At 42.9% G+C, this 18,832-nt stretch overlaps 1 protein-coding gene across 3 annotated transcripts; it reads left to right on the top strand.

Moving 5' to 3' along the window:
• The first annotated feature begins 6,738 nt into the window (after positions 1-6,738).
• Positions 6,739-18,832, top strand: LOC306992575 (Fc receptor-like protein 5). 3 transcript variants are annotated; one of them, XM_079601661.1, is made up of 10 exons: positions 6,739-6,803; positions 9,375-9,410; positions 11,180-11,446; positions 12,354-12,635; positions 13,261-13,545; positions 14,475-14,753; positions 14,842-15,105; positions 15,863-16,105; positions 18,173-18,277; positions 18,353-18,826. In XM_079601661.1, exons 1-10 carry the CDS (start codon positions 6,776-6,778, stop codon positions 18,406-18,408), a joined length of 1,845 nt encoding a protein of 614 aa, XP_079457787.1. In that variant the 5' UTR covers positions 6,739-6,775; the 3' UTR covers positions 18,409-18,826. The 3 variants fall into 3 exon arrangements, with proteins under 3 accessions (XP_079457787.1, XP_079457788.1, XP_079457789.1); XM_079601662.1 differs by lacking the exon at positions 6,739-6,803 and adding an exon at positions 8,297-8,377 and having other exon boundaries at positions 18,353-18,827; XM_079601663.1 differs by lacking the exon at positions 6,739-6,803 and having other exon boundaries at positions 9,247-9,410; positions 18,353-18,832.

Genomic DNA, 18,832 nt, shown 5'->3' with positions numbered 1-18,832 from the left:
ATTAACTTACTACTAACCCTAACCCTAACTTAGAGAAGATCTGGCCTTTTGTGATTCTGTTTCTCCAACCATTTCTTCAGTTCATCGAGTCGAGGCTGTTCTCCTGAGAGCCGAAGCGCTGAGGAACAGAAAACGTACTCGGTTACTAACGTAACCTCGGTTCTCTCTAGGAGAGGGAACGAGTACTGCGTCGAAGCGACGCTACGGGAAAGATATTCTTTTTCGAGATTGAAGCCAAAAATTTATCCTTAATTTTGTAAATATGTAAAACGCTTTTCTGTAGCATACAACCTAAGGCGGAGCGAATCGCGCGCCCATTGGCTGCTTAGCCAGAAAAGCACAGCCTATGCGAGGCCAGTGACGCCAACCAATGAGGGCGCACCGCGCCCTCTGCGTCACCTCCCACCGAAACGGGCGTGGTCTAGGCCTATAAATATGAGCATAGCTGTCTCCACTCTGATTTTCGTCACTTGAAGCGACACAGCGTGGGCACGCACGGCCTGAGACGCAGTACTCGTTCCCTCTCCTAGAGAGAACCGAGGTTACGTTAGTAACCGAGTACGTTCTCTTACGTAGAGTTCTCTCCTACTGCGTCGAAGCGACGCTACGGGAACCCTTGTAACACGCCGTGCGTGCTCTTGGACCGACACAGACACCCGAGGGCGCGCGCGCCCTGGTGTACAAGCGCCTACACCAAGAATGTATAGGGAGAGCGGCTAAATAGCATCATCCCTTTATAATAATAATACCTCATAAGGGCATAAAAAACATATATATGAATATTAGATATATATGTGAGGGGTAATAGCATGCTCATGGGACACATTGTCAGTGAGTGATGCTTAAACATAAGAGTGACCTGGGCCGCAGCGCGGGGCAGGAACACACTATATATAGTCTTTCTAGACCGAGAGCAGTTTAGCCTGCAGCGCAGGAACCTCTAGGTTATAGAACCTTATAAATGTAGACGGGGAGGCCCAGCCTGCCGCCATACAGATATCTTGTAGTGAGATTCCGCTATACCAAGCCCACGAAGAGGCTATGCCTCTCGTAGAATGTGCTCTGATGCCCAGGGGGCATTCCAAACCTCTAGATGCGTAGGCTAGCGCAATGGCGTCCACTACCCATCGAGATAGACTCTGTTTCGTCGCAGCTCGCCCTTTAGAGCGCCCACTAAACGAAACAAAGAGCTGCTCCGACTGCCGAAAAACGGCGGAGCGGGACACATAAGCTCTTAATGCCCTAACCGGGCAAAGGGAGCTATTTCCGTCCTCAGAGGCCGGCAGAGCCGACAGGGAGATGACCTGAGCCCTGAACGGAGTGTTGAGGGACTTAGGTACATACCCATGCTTCGGTTTCAGTACGACTACAGAGTCGTTGGGCCCGAACTCCATGCAAGAAGCTCTAACTGAGAGCGCTTGCAAATCCCCAACACGCTTCACTGAAGCGAGAGCCAAAAGAAACACGGTCTTAAGAGACAGGTGCTTCATGTCAACTGTGTGAATAGGCGCGAAAGGGGCCCCTTTCATGGCGTTCAACACCGTAGAAAGTTCCCAAACGGGGACTGAAGGAGGCCTTGGAGGATTCAACCTCCTGGCTCCTCTAAGGAAACGGACCACCAGGTCGTTCCTGCCCAGTGAATGGCCAAGCGTTGGATTAACGAACGCTGATATGGCTGCCACATAGACTTTGAGCGTGGATGGGGTTCTTCCCTTATCCAATAGCTCCTGCAGGAAGGAGAGGATCTCCGTTTCTCCGCACTGAAGTGGTGACAGACCTTGGTCTGAACACCAACCAGAAAACACCGACCATTTGGACGCGTAGAGCCGTCTAGTAGACGGTGCTCTAGCCTGCTCGATCGTGTCTAACACTCCTCTAGGGAGGTTAGCGGGTACCCATTTATGGCCCACACATGTAGGGACCATAGATCCGGGCGAGGATGCAAAATCGAGCCCATGGCCTGCGAGAGGAGGTCCTTTCTCACCGGGATCGGCCACGGGGCAGTACTCTTCAGCTGCATCAAAACTGGGAACCAAGGTTGATTCGTCCAGTATGGTGCGACAAGAAGCACTGAGCATCCGCTTTTCCTGATCCTCTCCAGCACTTGAGGCAGGAGTGAGACAGGGGGAAAAGCATAGAGCGGACGGCGAGGCCAGACACTGGCCAGCGCGTTTACGCTCTTTGAAAAGAATTCCGGGCAGTGAGCGTTTTCCTGGTTTGCAAACAGGTCTATTTCCGCTCTGCCGAACCTTTCCCACAACAGACTCACCGTCTGTGTGTGTAGAGACCACTCCCCCGTCGGGACGTTGTCCCGTGAGAGTCTTTCTGGTCCTACGTTCAGGTGACCTTGCACATGAATTGCTCTCAGCGAGCGCAGGTTGTGCTGGGCCCACACCAGTATGCGTTCCGTCAACCTGAAGAGGTTTCTGGATCTCACGCCACCCTGGCGGTTTATATAGGCCACTACCAACGTGTTGTCCGAACGGACCAGGACGTGGTGTCCCTTTATCCGAGGACGAAAACACCTCAGCGCTAAGTCCACCGCCATCATTTCTAGGCAGTTTATGTGCGGTAGTTCGACTCGTTCCGCCCACTGGCCAAAGAACGGTCTGCCTTCGAGCAGTGCTCCCCAGCCTGAGGTGGACGTGTCCGTGGACACCACCTTCAGGCTCGAGGAAGTCCCCAGGCTTACACCTGAGCGGTACCAGTCTGACGCTCTCCATGGTGTCAGGGCTGAAATGCATTCCTTATCGACCTTGAGGCGATAACGACCGTAAACCCATGCTCGGCGCGGTACGCGCGCTCTCAGCCAGAACTGCAGTGGACGCATGCGCAGCAGGCCCAACTGCAGAGCTGCCGAGGCTGAAGCCATGAGGCCCAGCATTTTTTGAAACCTCTTGAGCGGCATTACATGACCGCTGCGGAAGGATTTCGCCATCAGCAGGGTGTTTTGCCTGCGCTGTGATGACAGCCGCGCTGTCATAGACAGCGAGTTCAGTTCCAGTCCCAAAAAGGAGATCCCTTGACTGGGAAACAGTGAACTTTTCTCCCAATTGACTCTCAGACCTAAGTGCTCGAAGTGATCGAGTATTAGGGTCTTGTGGCGCATGAGTTCTGAAGGCGATTGAGCTAGAATCAGCCAATCGTCCAAATAATTCAGAATTCGGATGCCTCGGAGTCTCAGGGGTGCCAGCACCGCGTTCATGCACACTGTAAATGTACGAGGTGCTAGGGACAGGCCGAATGGCAGGACTGTGTACTGATATGCCCGGCCCTCGAAGGCGAATCTCAAAAATCGCCTGTGACGTGACGCAATTTGTATGTGAAAATACGCGTCTTTCAGATCTATTGCCATTAACCAGTCTCCTCGGCGAATCTGCGCGAGGATTTTTCTGGTCGTGAGCATTCTGAACTTTCGCTTTGTTAGTGCTTTGTTCAGATGCCTGAGATCTAAAATGGGTCTGAGACCCCCGTCTTTTTTCGGTACCAGGAAATATCTGCTGTACAGACCCCCTTCGCTCTGAGCTTGAGATAAAGGCTCTATGGCCCCTTTGCTCAATAGCTTCGCTATTTCGGCTCGAAGTAGATGTGCTACTTCTGTTTTTACCGTGGTTTCGACTCTCGCCGTGTAACGGGGAGGGCGTCGATAAAACTGTAGCGAATAGCCTCTTTTTATAGTCTCTAGCACCCATTCTGAGACCCCGGGAAGTCTTTCCCATGCATCTGCACGCGTGACTAGGGGTTGAATGTAATCTGGGCCCTGGTCGCGAAATGGCGGCGACACGAGAGCAACCGTGTGCTGTAACATGGACACCGTGGCGTCTGAGGCGGGGGGCATGTTTAACACAGTATGCATCCCGCGCGCGCTCTGTTCTCTGAGTCGAGAGAGAGTGCGCGGGACGAGTCCCGTAGGGCTCGTTATATTTGTGAATAAATGTGGGCGCGGGGTGGCGGGCACACTTATAACACCGGGAATACTGTGTTTGTGAACTGACTGATCGTTCGTTGGTTTCGTTTTTACAGAAACCGCGGAGCGTGCAGTGTGTAGTGGTTGTGGGCACTGGACAGTGGGCACGCTCACTACATGTAAAGCACAATCGGCATGAGCCGATTTTATGTGTGCAAACCCTGTGTTGTACGGGGCTGTGCTTGTGTGAATGAATGGGCACTGGGTGGGCATTGCATATACACACATTACACCATCGGCCGTGGCCGGAACACCAGATATTAAACTCTTTTTTAGATTTATCTGGGTCGCCGTGAAAACGGCGTTTGTGTGCAGGCAAACAGGCTTTACGGCCGGTTTGTTGGCTGCTAAATACGCTGGTACAAACACGGAACTTAGGGCTGTACAAGCGGGAATCTTGGGTGGAAGTCCGGCCGCAGCGGGACTCGAACACCGTCTTTTTCCTAGCAGGGCTAGGATGGCGCCGAGGCCTCGGGCTTGAGTGTGATCTTAGGCCGAGGACCTCGTGGCGGCGGGCGGCGTCCGGCGGAGCGAGACCGTGGTCTCTCTCGGGCCTGTTGCTGCTGGGTTGGCGCGGCTGGCGCGGGGCGCTGCTGAGTTCGAACAGACGGCTGTTTAGGGCGGCCTGTTGCGGAACTGGAGCGCTTTGGCAGGAAATGTTTCATTGCCTGCAATGTTTTCTGCTCCTCGGCGAATCGGTCCGCGAAGTCTTTGACGGACGATCCGAAGAGGCCAGTCGCTGAAACGGGTGCGTCGAGGAACGCAGAGCGCTCTGACTCCGCCATTTCAGATAGCGTCAACCACAAATGTCTCTCAGAAACAGTAGCTGAGGCCATAATCCTACCAATGGCGTGTGCGGCGGACTTAGTAGCACGAAGAGCGAGGTCTGTGGCGCTACGCAAGTCCGGCACGTTGATCGCGCCCGGGCCTTCCTCGTCTAGCTTGCGGAGGAGGTTAGCCTGGTGGATTTGATGCAGCTTGTCCGGCGGCGGAATACACGCGGCCATTCAAAGCTGACGACGTGCGGCAGGCCTTGGATGGTAGGACTCCCTTAGCCCGCCGTCCAGCAGAGGGCGGGCAAAAGTGAGTCGCTACGGCCTCCTCGACCGGAGGGAGAGCATGGTAGCCTCTGTCTCGAGCACCGTCCACAACGGAGAATGCTGGCGAGGCAGAAGTACGTACTCTGGCTGAAAAAGGCGCCTTCCATGATTTCGCCACCTCTTCATGAAGCTCAGGAAGAAACGGGGCGTGCCTGGACGGGGGCGAAGCGCGGTCTCCAGAAAGGAAGCATCCATCCAGCCGGTTGAAGGCAGGCTCCTCGGGCGTCGACCAATCGAGGCCGAGGCTCGACACGGCCTGCGCGAGCAGACGCATTAGCTCTGCTTCGATGCTTTTCTTCCCTCCTCGACGTTCCGGGACAGCAGGGGAGGGGAGATCCACGGAGCGAGAAGCGAACAGCAGTCGTCATCCCCCTCAGATGCGGCTAGCTGGTCGTCGTCCATGACAGACAAGGCGGCGGCTGCGGCCTTTGTCCATCGGAGAGCGACTCCAGCGAAGCGGAGAGAGGAGCTAGCGGCGGCGGCAGCGGCGGCGAGCTCCTCGTGGAGGGGGGTTCCAGGACCCGCTGAGCGCGGCGCTTTTTACAGCGCGGCGCTACAGGGGGTGGAGGAGCAGCTTCCGTGAAAGATGCCAGGCGAGTCCGCAGAGTCGCGATTGGCATCATGTCACAGTGATGGCAGCCGCCATCACCGAGAGCGATAGCTGCATGTTCCTCGCCCAAGCAGGAAACACACAGCACGTGGTGGTCCCCGTCGATGAGCGTGGCTCGGCAGGAGCCGCAGGAATCACGAGGCATCTTTAAAAAGACACTCGTTGCTCTTTTGTGAGAAAAAAAAATGTGTGACGCGGGGGCGAACACACACACAAAACACACACAAGGATAAGAAAGGATATTCCACGCCGGAGAAGCGCAGCAGGGAACGGCGGCTGAAGGCGGCGAAGACCAGCGGCTTCAGGTAAGGGCTCGTCCTGCTGAGGTGCTTGTATCAGACGGCTGTGGTGGCTCGAATCCGGTCCTACGATGCGTGTAGCTTCGTGAAGAATAGAAAATCAGAGTGGAGACAGCTATGCTCATATTTATAGGCCTAGACCACGCCCGTTTCGGCGGGAGGTGACGCAGACGGCGCGGTGCGCCCTCATTGGTTGGCGTCACTGGCCTCGCATAGGCTGTGCTTTTCTGGCTAAGCAGCCAATGGGCGCGCGATTCGCTCCGCCTTAGGTTGTATGCTACAGAAAAGCGTTTTACATATTTACAAAATTAAGGATTAATTTTTGGCTTCAATCTCGAAAAAGAATATCTTTCCCGTAGCGTCGCTTCGACGCAGTAGGAGAGAACTCTACGTAAGAGAACACATTTGATGAGCAACATTTGAGTTTTTATGGAATTAAACTTTATGATAAAAAAGTCTGTATATTTCATTCACTGATATGTTGTAGAGTTACATTAGACACACATTAGATGTCACGAGATTCACTGTCTGTCTTCTGTGTGTGACTGTGTGAACGAACACAATAACAGTGAGAACAATCTCATCAGAACTGATCTGGAGAATATGATGTTCAAGTAGATGAACAGAGCCGTAACAACTTTAATAAATGAGTAGCTAAATATCTTAGACTGAATCTCTCTTTTCTTTATCTGTGTATTTCTGTGTAGTTTTGTCTCCTCCTCCTTCATCTCTTCTTTCAAACACAGGAAGTGTGTGTGTGTCACACAGCGCTGTTAAAACCGTCTATTAATGTGACAGTATGGGCTCCAGTGCACTGCCTCTCATCTGTGAGTATTTTATTATCTTCTATACTATCTTCTTTTTTATGTTCATAATGTAATGTGTTCAGCTGAAGATGGGATAATATTATGATTGTTGTGTAGGAGAGTCTATGAATCCACAGTCTCACTTGTATTATTTATTGATCAGATTTAATGTGATGATGTTACGTGTTGATCAGATAAAGAGTTTGATGATGCATTTATCTGTGTGATAATGTGAAAGCTGGAGGCAATGTGTGTGTTTTTGCTCAGTTTTGTTGTAATATATTTCTTCCCATTTCAAGTAGTTGAGATAAATCTGATTTATTTGAGTTATTGTTGAATGATGCTGTATCTTTAAATAATCTCTCCATCAGAGACTCAGAGAGTTTGAGAACAGAGACCGAACACACAATCAGCTTCTCGATCACTTCTCTTTCTCTCGGACTCTCTTATTGAGAAATAACTGCAAACATTATTTGAAAACTTAAATGTCATTGTCATTTTATGGACAATCAGTTTATCAAACAAAGTTGAGCTTTTCTCAGAACTAACTTCTCTTTTCTGAGACATGTTTCAGTTATTTATAACCAGTTCGCCTGCTCTGCATATTTAGTTGTTGGATGAAGTCAGTTCACACGTGTGTCAGAATAACCGCAGGTTTCCAGAAGAAGTTCATCACGTCGACAAATGAACATGTTCCACCAATGCTTGACAACCAGACTTTTGTTGTCCTTTTGAACATATTGATTTATTCATGTTTTGCAAAGCTAATAATTTTTGTCTTTGTTGAGAAATGTCTTGACTGAAAACTTGAGCTATATTTACTTCAATTTTACTTTTGATAGATTGCAAATATATCATTTTTTATGTGGTTTAAGTGCTTTTTCACACTCGTTTGTTTGAGAGACTGCTAGCGGTCGACACATTAAAATACTGTGGAGTGAATATGGTTTGTGTAACAGAGACAGGGGTGTGCCAACTGCCTCAAATATGTTACCAACAGTAGCAGCACCACTGCTCTGGGTGTACCGGCAGAGGGAGGCGTAAAAATGAAGTGACGTGATGTCAAAAGTTCAGTGTTTAATCTAATAAGTGCATCTGGTATTTACAGTGAAAATCCCAAAAGAAAACTAAACAAATAAAAATAAAATAAACTGTTCAAATACAAACTTTGGCTATGCCAATAAATTGACCCAAAAACAGAGCAATAACTTACACAACCACTCACTCTACGAGCCTCCAACAACACTGAGGCGCCTTCTTAAAAAGGCTAAGCCCCTCCTATCTGGACCAAACCATTTGGTAATTAAAGATAATAAAAGGAATTTAAGCAAGACCAAACTAAATAGATTTAACATTAACAAAGATATAAACTGTTAGAATAATACCAAAATATATAAACATTGAAAACAAAACACACTCAATTAATTATTAACGTTAAACAATGTTTAACAAAGAATCAAACAGAACCCCAATCTCCCCCTCACACATGAGAACAATGAACTGTGCCTACTATTGGCGGGAAAGAGGTATTCAAAAATGGTGGCAGTTACAGTGACTGGGTTTTGTCTGTTTGGTAAAGTAAAATGTTCCAGTACGTAAGTATGACAATTTATTATGCAAGTGGTTAATTTAAAATAAATAAACATTTAACATGGTTACCGGTCTTGTTTGAGTTCTTAGCAATACATAAATCAACAAAGAGAAATTAATAACCCAGTAAATGTTAAACTAAAGAAAAAGGACATGGAGAGGACAGGTACAACACGAAACAATACACAATCAGTGACACACATATATCTGCGTTAACTGATGTTACAATATGCACAAAACAGATAGTGTGTTAGGATGTTATGTGAAAAGTATGCATGTATGTATGTTCTCAGTCCAGTGTCATTATAAGAGGCTTCTCCAAAATAAGAGTCTCTAGTCACAGAGCCTCACTGTGACCGTTTGTTTTTTGGGTAATTTTAGGAGGAACTGAGATCATTTAGTGTTGATATATGAATTATTTCTGGCCGAGGCGAGAGCTCTTGAAGTGCTGAAGCAAACGAGGTGTGAAAATGCTCTCAGACCAGAAGCATGAGGTCACTTGCAGCAGGTTTTCTTTCTGGTTGTGGTTCATTTCAGCTGCAGGCTACTCTATGTCCACATTATTTTACTATCAAGTCAAAATTAGGGGTGTGCACGAATATTACAAACTGTTATTATTATTCGGAAAAGAAAATAGTATTTATGGCCAGTAAAGCAATTAATAACATTCTCAGTGAATCCATGGTAAATCCCAACTCACAGTTATAATTAAATGCACTGGGTGGCGCTGTGGAGCGTGTTAACAAATGGATTGTATTTGATCACATCATTGAATCTATCAGTGAATCAGTGAATCGACTCTCGTATCAGTTCACGAGTCCTGTGACGTCATTGTGTGTGATGATGTTAAATGCTGGAGAATCAGTTTTCATCTGAATGAGCATCAGAACAGAAAAACACTTTCAGTTCATGTAGAATAAACTCTAGACATGTGTCAGTGTGTGATTTACATTGTGTTGAATGAATGGAAAAGCTTCATATCTGTGTTTCTTCTGCTTTTAGTGATGATGTCCCTCGTTCACTCTGGACTCAGTCAAGGTACTGTCCGTTACTGCAGTAAATTATAATTATGTTTTAACTAATGTGAATTGTGTTGTAGTATTTACATGATACATCAGCCTATACAACTAAATTAACAATATCTTACATATTTTGTAAACTTTTTCATTTAGTTTCATGAACATTTTTATAAAATATGGGCCTTTATTTTTATTCAAAGGCTTATGTCTGCTATGTTAGGCTCATTTTTTTAAATGTAAGTAACTAATTTAAACACACAAACTGGTTGCCGTTGTGATGAGACTTTCATGCTCGGCCAGACTCGGCTCGAAGTCGTGCATCTTCGGATGCGGAGTGCGCGCTGTTACAAGAAAATGACTATTTAATATTAGCCTACCACTAAACTTTGACTATAGGCATGTTGCAAATTAATTGTTCGAGGAACCTCAAAGCATATTTTAATTGTTGTGTAATTTGTGCTACTCCATAATGATGTTAGTAGTGTAAGTAAACTATAGGGCCAAACATAAACTCAAGCCCAGCCGCCCGAGTCCTGCCCTGGATAGCACACCTCTCCTCAATGAGCCGCACGGTGCGACTGTCATCAAGATCTTGAGCACCAATGCTCAGCTTTATTCATTCAGTGGTTTAGTTGGAAGGACTGGAAGAGAAAAGGGCTTGAGAACAGACAGACAGAAGTGAGTGAGTTCCCAGTTCAGATCTTTAAAACTCTCTGACTGTAAACAGCGTCATCTACTAGTCAGAACAGGAAGATCAACAATACAGAGACATGCAGACTGGATAAATATATCAGTTTCATTTAGTGTTTACCAATGCATACATTATTGGTGTTGGGGAGAGCGGGGCACAACGCAACACTTTTTGACTTTCTCAGTGTTTGTAAATTTAGAGTATTTATTTTCCCCACATTCATTTCCCACATGTCTAGTACAATTATGTGGTTTTGTTTTATTAATACAGTGTATACTTTTTTCTTGAATGGAAGTGAAGTGTGACAACATGCCCCATATGTGGCGCACATTGTAACATCACCATATGACAGCTTAAAATGATGTCTGATCTAATAAAAAATATATACAAGTCAAACCAAAATATTTTCTCAATAAAATACAATTATTAACTTTTTCATATAAAATAATGGCATTTTTTTAATAATAATAAAAAAAACTAATTTTTGAGTTTGAAACAAACACGCCTGAAAACACAGCTATACAGCATAGTTCAAAACACAATAATAATTAATAATTTCTGAACATTGACTCTCAGTCTTTATTTACGTTTCTCATGTTTTCTCAATAGAATTCATAAAAGTATAGAACATAATAGCATATTTCTAATAGAGGCTCATTAACGCGATGTGACAACATGCCCCGTCTGCCCAACTGGTAATCAAACCCTGCCAGTGTCTTCTGCTGGTTAGATCAGCATTAAAGACCTATATCTCAACTGTTAAATAACAGATTGGAGATTAAAATAATATCAGATTTGTCTAATTTTAAATAAAAGATGAAAAATTAACTTAAATGTATGTTTGCTATGTATGGTTAAATAAATGTTCAGTGATATCTTACAAAGATTTCTGAATTTCGTCATGCTGGCATGTGTGGAAGTATTTAAAACAAGTGTGTTAACTTACAACTCCCCGCGTTGCGTTGTGCTCCTAATCATTACAATTTACCAACAAACTAGATTTTTAATTTAAGTGTTTTTCTCCTGAGGAAGTTTTGAGTTCATGACGTGATCTTGATACTGCAATGCTTTTTAATATTTACTTTTATGTTTCTCAGTGAAACCTGTAGTGACGGTGAAGCCAGATCAGCGTGTGTTCAGTGGAGAGAGAGTCACTCTCACATGTTACATACAGAGAGGACAAAACATTCAGTGGAGATACAGCTGGACTAGAGATGGAGACACTTTATACAACACTGGCAATCCATATATAACAGCAGCAGAGTTCAGTTTCACAGCTGATGTGTCTGGTAAATACAGATGTAGAGGAGAGAGATCAGACACACACACAGACTTCAGTGATGCTGTTACACTGACTGTATCGGGTGAGTCTTCATATTCATCTGTTTAATGACCATTTAAATTAATATTTCAACACTTATAATCTTCATCCACATCTGTTGTTATAAGAGGACTGAAGAAATTCACTTTTAGTCATTATTCAGTTACTGCACACGTCTTGTGTTTGTTTCGTGTTTTTAGTTTATTACAAAATCATGTAAAGTGTGACTTATGGTCTCCATCTTTAATATTTAGTCACTGTCACTATGGTTACAGGAGATATTCATGAGTATCATGATAATATAAAAGGACTAGTATGATGTTTCTGAAATATTATTTTAACCTATTTTGTATTAACGACTCAAAAGTCCTCATTAAAAAAACGTTCCTAATTACCGGTAATCCAATGGGGAAAGTTATAGTGACGTGATACACAGCAAGATCCTCAGTGTTGAATGAACTCGATGTCTAAATGGGTCCAAGAGTGTTAAAGATGAAGAAACTACAGTTGTGCTAATTTTGAGAACATTATTAAAAACCAGATAACATTGAACAAACATTTTATTAACGTTACTGGAAGAATTTTTGTTCAAAACTTTGAGAGATCCTTCATAACGTTATTAGCCAAAGTTATGATAACATTCCCTGTTAGCTGGTTATGGTAAAAAAGGTTCAACACAAAATGCACACATCCAGCGGGCAAAACTCACTCCGTGAGGAAGCTCAACCACAAAAACTGTGAAAGTGAAGAGAAAGTTGCACACCACATCTCCAATAATAGAAACATGTATTTCATGTATTTTGGTGATGGTTAACGGTTTATTCACTGCAGGGTTTATACCAGCAACATTCCCATTTACAACCAGCGTTTACAACCGAAGGTCCTTCTGAACAATCAGTTTTATTCCCTGAAAGAGCTTCGAGTCTTTGTGTTTCTGTGTTTCTTCTCAGCTTTACCCACATCTACAGTGACTGTGACACCAGACCGTCCTGTATTCACTGGAGAAACAGTCGATCTGAAGTGTGTGATAAACTCTGATCACAGTAACTGGAGATATGAGTGGATTAAAGACAGTGGAAAGTTACAGACGTCTGAGCGTTACACTGTAAACACACACACTCTCAGTATTGTTAAAGTTACTGAGTCTGATCAGGGTCAGTACTGGTGTAAAGGACAGAGAGATGGAAGACCAAACTCATCAACATCAGGATCTGTTTATCTCTCAGTGAAGGGTGAGTTCAACATCATTGTCCTCTTAAACTCTCTCTCCTATTCATGATCACACATCTAATCGAGAGTCTTTGACTGTTACGTTCACACTAATAATGCGGTTCTCACTCCTCTTTTGAAGAGTTATGTTTAATTCTCTCACAGATGACGTGTTCTTGTGTTCAAAACCGTTAGATTGAGGAAGACAGACTGAATGCAGAGCTCTTGAAACCTATTGTAGTTAAAGTATTTAAACGCTATAATAAAAACACTGCACATGATATGAACCAGCAGCTAAAATACTTCCATAAACATATTTTTGTATTTAATCAATTTATTTCTGCCTGGACTTACTGGAAATCTGTGGATTATTTGACATGCAAATAGAAAATAACAGGCATGTATTATAGACTCAGTTTACATGTTATGGCACAAATATAGCCAGTTTTTTAGTTTATAAAAAGTTTACCATATAGTTTATCAATAGATACAAGCAATTTTGATGTAGTCAAAACAAAATACAAACGAACTAGATCTTTAATATTTAATACAGTCTTTGTCTCATAAGGAGGTTTTGAGTTGATAACAGTGATCATGACACTGTGATGCTGTTTTAATCAATATTTACTCATGTGTGTATTAATACAGGAAAACCTGCAGTGACGGTGAAGCCAGATCAGCGTGTGTTCAGAGGAGAGAGAGTCACTCTCACATGTGACATACAGAGAGGAGGAGACATTCAGTGGAGATACAGCTGGACTAGAGATGGACACACTTTATACAACACTGGCTATCAATATCAATATACAACAATAACAACAGCAGAGATCAGTTTCACAGCTGATGTGTTTCGCAGTGGTGAATACAGATGTAGAGGAGAGAGATCACACACACACACAGACTTCAGTGATGCTGTTACACTGACTGTATCAGGTGAGTCTTCATATTCATCTGTTTAATGACCATTTAAAATACATATTTCAACACTTATGATCTTCTGTATCAGCCACATCTGTTCTTATAAGCAATTCACTTTTAGTCACGATTGTCTTCAGATGTCGTGTGTGTTGCACATTTTAATCAGGATATTTTTATCATGCAAATTGTGACTTTCCAGTGTTATAGACGTCTCCATCTTTGAGATTAACTTTAGTCACTGTCGCTATTGTTACAGGAGATATTTACTGATATAAAAGATGATTTTAGTGCTGAAGTCAGAGAGAATGACGTGACAGATAATGATGTTAAATGAGTTCATGAAGTCTTCAGATAGTCTGATGAAGTGGATTCAGACTCAGTATCTCCTCATATGAGCTTGTAGTTGGAGATCTTCATCTCTCCTTCAGGAGCTTCATTCTGCTTTCTGTGGCGAGTCAGAAGTGTTTGTCTGAGATCGTGACGGAGCCTCGAAACATCTGACAAGACAAAACTAATGACAGTACAACAGCAAAACAACTAATATAAGGAAATATGAGATACAATCATCTATAAACTACATAGTGTAAGAAATGTTAATCTGCCCCGACTCCGCTTCCACTTCAAGATATGTATTAGAATATGTTTCTCCACTAAAAGAGTTTAATTATCATAGAGACGATTCCTACGATTTGTCTAAACCCACGTGACGGTTGGGTTTAGGGGCGGGGTCAGGGGTAGGTCATTCGTATGAATTCATACGATTTTGGCAAATCGTAAAATATGTACGATTTAGCAAAAAACTTACAAATTCGTACGAGTGAGGTCGTATGAATTGGTACGAATTAGCCACCTCGTAAAATTCGTACGAATTGCCGTGAGATCGGGTTGGATCAGCTTCTCCATCAGTTTCTCTACGGCTCTGTAACTCATGTTGTTTTGTTCAGCTGAAGCTCAGGCATCAGTGCGAGTGTCTCCACAGCCGTGGCTGACTGAAGGAGAATCAGGGACTCTGATCTGTGAGGTTTCAGGCTCCTCTACAGGCTGGACGTTCAGCTGGTTCAGAGATCATGATCATCTGTCAGACAGCAGCAGAGGAGCTGGAGGATCTTACACTCTCAGTCCTGCCGCTCTACAGCACACAGGAGTTTATACGTGCAGAGCAGAGAGAGGACGACCAGCCTATTACACACACAACAGCAGCGCACACACACTGTGGATCACTGGTGAGGGTTTATGCTGGTGCTCATCCGGATCTGTGTGTCACTGCAGTCTCTGTGCTGTCCGTTCTGACTGAGATTTTCCTCTTTTCAGGAGTTTCTGCTTCAGTGTCTCTGGTCCTCAAGCCCAGCAGAAGTCAACACTTCTCATCTGACTCTCTCTCTCTGAGCTGTGAGGATCAGAGTAACTCTGCTGGATGGACAGTGAGAAGATACACAGACAAACACACACACACTTGTGCAAAACAAACAGGATCTTCATGTGTAATCGACTCTCTCAGCACATCTGACACTGGAGTGTACTGGTGTGAGTCTGAGTCTGGAGAGAAGCGTCGTCCTCGAAACATCACTGTACACGGTGAGTCCGGTTCATAATCATGACATTAGCACTCATTCTAATCTACATTCTAACAAAAAGTCTTTATACATTTTCCTATTTTCTGTACAGCTGATCGCAGACTGACATGTGTACAATTTGAATAAGTTTTTCCACACTTTCTATGATTGTGATGTTAGATGAACCTGCCCTTAAATGCCACATAAAAGCAAAGCAATCAAGCAATCCATGTTCATGAGACAGTCTCTTCCCATATTAATTTGCAGATCAAGCTGGAAAATGGACCTGATTTTATGCCAGTGGTTAAAAATCTGAAACGTCCAACAAACTCTCATGACATTTTGTAACTATACATTTTGGCAAATTGGTTGCTTTCGATTTTATTTCGATAAGGCATATAAAGCTTGATACGACATTCAAACTGATGCAAAATGGTCAACAGAAAGTTTGCTCCCGCTTCTCGCCTCTTCAAACCTCTCTAACAATCCACCATAGGAAATAATACAGCAAAAGTGATCAGCTGTGCCAATGTGACAGTTAATAACCAATAAGAAACAAAGAATTAATGCTAAAAAAAAATCTTTAAAATTATTTTCTTTAAAACAATATTCTGCTCATAAAATAGTTGTTTTCTCATGAGATCAGGTTAGACCACACAACACTAGTATCAAAAAGCTTGAGAGGTATAAAGTCAATTCATAACATTTCTTATGATTTGTTTTGCTATATTCTTACTACAGTATTTACAGTATTAAACACACACATCTTGTGTTTGTAGACGGCGAGGTGATTCTGGAGAGTTCTGTTGATCCTGTGACTGAGGGAGAGACTCTGACTCTACACTGTTTACATCGACCTACAAACTCCCCGATCCTCAGCGCTGATTTCTATAAAGACGGATCACTGATCCAGAATCAGACGACAGGAGAGATGAGCATCACTGTCTCAAAGTCACATGAGGGTTTCTACTACTGTAAAACAGAGAGAGGACAGTCTCTCCACAGCTGGATCTCAGTCAGAGGTTATTTTATTCATGAGCGTCTGATGAGATACGCCACACATTTATATATGAGTCTGTCACAATCAGTTCAAGACAAATACAAAGTTCTGTCATGAAACTCTAGATGGCGCTGACTGACAGGTCTTTAACTCAGTCTGCAATCACATCATTATCTATAGGGTAGGGCTGTAGTCAACCAAAGAAATGCTTAGTCGACCAAAGTCCTGTCCTGAGCAACGATCAGTCGACTAAAAAAAAAAAAAAAAAAAAAACGCGATGTTTTGCATTTTGATTGAACATTTGTTCATATTAAACAATTGTCAGAGCATTTATAAAACAAAAACGAAAAACATCAATAATACATACAAAAATATAATAATAATACAATTCTTTGAAAATTAAAAAAGCAGGAAAATATACTGAGACGCCCCAAGTATCTGTACTTCTACTTGAGTACGAGAAGTGAGACGGACTATTTTCTTTAGCGGAAGCAATATAAATCGTTTTTAAATACATAAACTCCTTTTAAAATCAATTTTTAGTGTCAAATTATTTATTTATTTGGTAGGTAGTCATGTAATAAGCGGTATAATGTAGAGTTTGTCTTACATGATGTACTTCATCATGAGGCACACACGCGCGCAGTCTCTTTCTCTCTCCCTCTGTCATGCACGCGCTACGCGGTTTGAAGCACAGTCTCTGTCTCGCGGGCGCGCTCGCTCGCTCGCTCTAGATTCCGGGAGAAACTTTTTGCAGGCATCAGTGAGCTATATATTTAATATAATTATTAAAATATAATTATTGATTTTTCAGTAGACTATTTTTTGCTGCCCCCTCAGCACTCGGCACCCTACGCACAGTGCGTGATGTGATGCGCGTGGTGGGAGCGGCAGCGCTGAATGAACCTTGTTGAAAAGTGTCTGCATGATTCACGTAGGTCACATTTTCAGGTCGGAAAATCCGGAATTCTGATTAGTAGCGGATGTAGCGTTCTACCTGAGTGAATACAGCAAAACTCTATTCCGTAGTGAGCGCAAGCAGCAGTGCTGCAGCCACAGGTGCGGTTACCGAGTGTTGTGTTGTTCTACGTGGTGCGCTAAACTGTGGCGCTGGTACAAAATAGCCTAAATTAAAGCATTTAAAGTTGGGGATAAAACATATGCTAATTATATTTAGAATACAGTAATATATAAATGCTTATAAAGGAATATCAAGGAGTAAATCAATGAAAATTTCTTTATTGGTGAAAAAAAAAAAAAAATTATGCAAATGCATGGTCGACCAATGAGAATGTCAGTCGACCAAGACGGCATCGACCGATTAGTCGACTAAACGACTAAAGTTGACAGCCCTACTATAGGGCATAGCCGATTGGTTCCTGCTGTATCAGTAGCCAATGAGCTCGCACGCTTTCAGAAACCCTCCACCTTCCCCAGCTCCACCTGTATAGATCTGCAACGGGTAATTCATGTATTGTGTACAGCATGTGTTACTTGCTCACAGCAGCGTAGCAGATCTATTCCTTCGAGACCAAACATACCAACATTGTCCATATACATTACCATATACAAACACTCAGAGTTCATGACAGAACTGTGTTTATAGTTTCACATATCTCGCATAACTAGAACTATCAAATCACATGCTAAATATTCGGAAATATAGTGAAATCAACACCTTATAAACAACATCCCACAATTCAATAAAATCAAGAGTGTTTTATACAGCATTATAATAAAATCTGATTGATAAAGACTTTCCTGTCAAAATCTGAATTTTCATAAATTATTTTTTTCATTTGAAAGCAGCAAAGAATGAATTTCATACAGTTTTTTCGTACCTCTTAAACATTAAAATGAATAATTTATATTAATATACTATGATGTCCTCATTTACATTGTTGTTCCCTGCATGTCTTTATTTCTTCTGTGGAACATAAAAGAAGATATTTGAACTATAAAATAACTATTCCTTTAATACAGAGCTGTAAAGGGGAAATGGTGGTTTGGGTTCCTCGAGAAACTTTCTGAAAGCCCTTGAGATCTCTGTAATGTTGCTCAATAATGTTCTTGTGTTTCTGTTTTTCAGTGTCAGGTCAGATTTCTGTCTTCCACATCCTCAGTTTTCCTCTGGCAGCTTCTCCGTATCTGCTCGCGACAGTCGTGCTGCTTTACAAATGTTACAGAGCGAGAGGTAAAGCTTCTGTCTGATCTCTCTCTCGAGTCACATATTCCCTCACTGACGCAAACATTTATGTGTATTTCACAGTTTCATCTGAAGACCAAAGTCAGTACGCCGTCACAGAGGAAGAAACTTCAACCTGATATTAAAGAGTTAATATTCTGTCCACATGTTTGAATGTTCTGTCAGCATTTATTTTCCTTTAACATGGTTTGAACATATTGGATTATTCGTTCTTATAAGCTTTATATTTGTCATAACCTTGTGTTTTTAGTCTATTCTTCAATAATGAAAGCTTGACAATAATAATGTTGCTTGTTTGAGTAATTATAAATCATACATAACGGTTTTATTCTTTATTTATTTTTTCCACATTTATATGATTTGTAAACCATCTAATTCAAAATGTGTCTTAATGTTTCAGTCATAATTGAATAATAAATCTTTATACATTTAGTGTCTAATTAAATCATTTGAAAACATTTCATCATTCAAATTCTGTTTCCCTTTTGTAGTATTCCTTGTGTTGTGTATTCATTAAACTACACACACATGTAGATGTAACTC

This window comes from Phoxinus phoxinus, assembly GCF_949152265.1.
Source record: "Phoxinus phoxinus genome assembly, chromosome: 2".
Lineage (NCBI taxonomy): Eukaryota > Metazoa > Chordata > Actinopteri > Cypriniformes > Leuciscidae > Phoxinus > Phoxinus phoxinus.
Note: the sequence above shows the minus strand (reverse complement) of the source record. Positions and strands in the feature narration are given on the sequence as shown.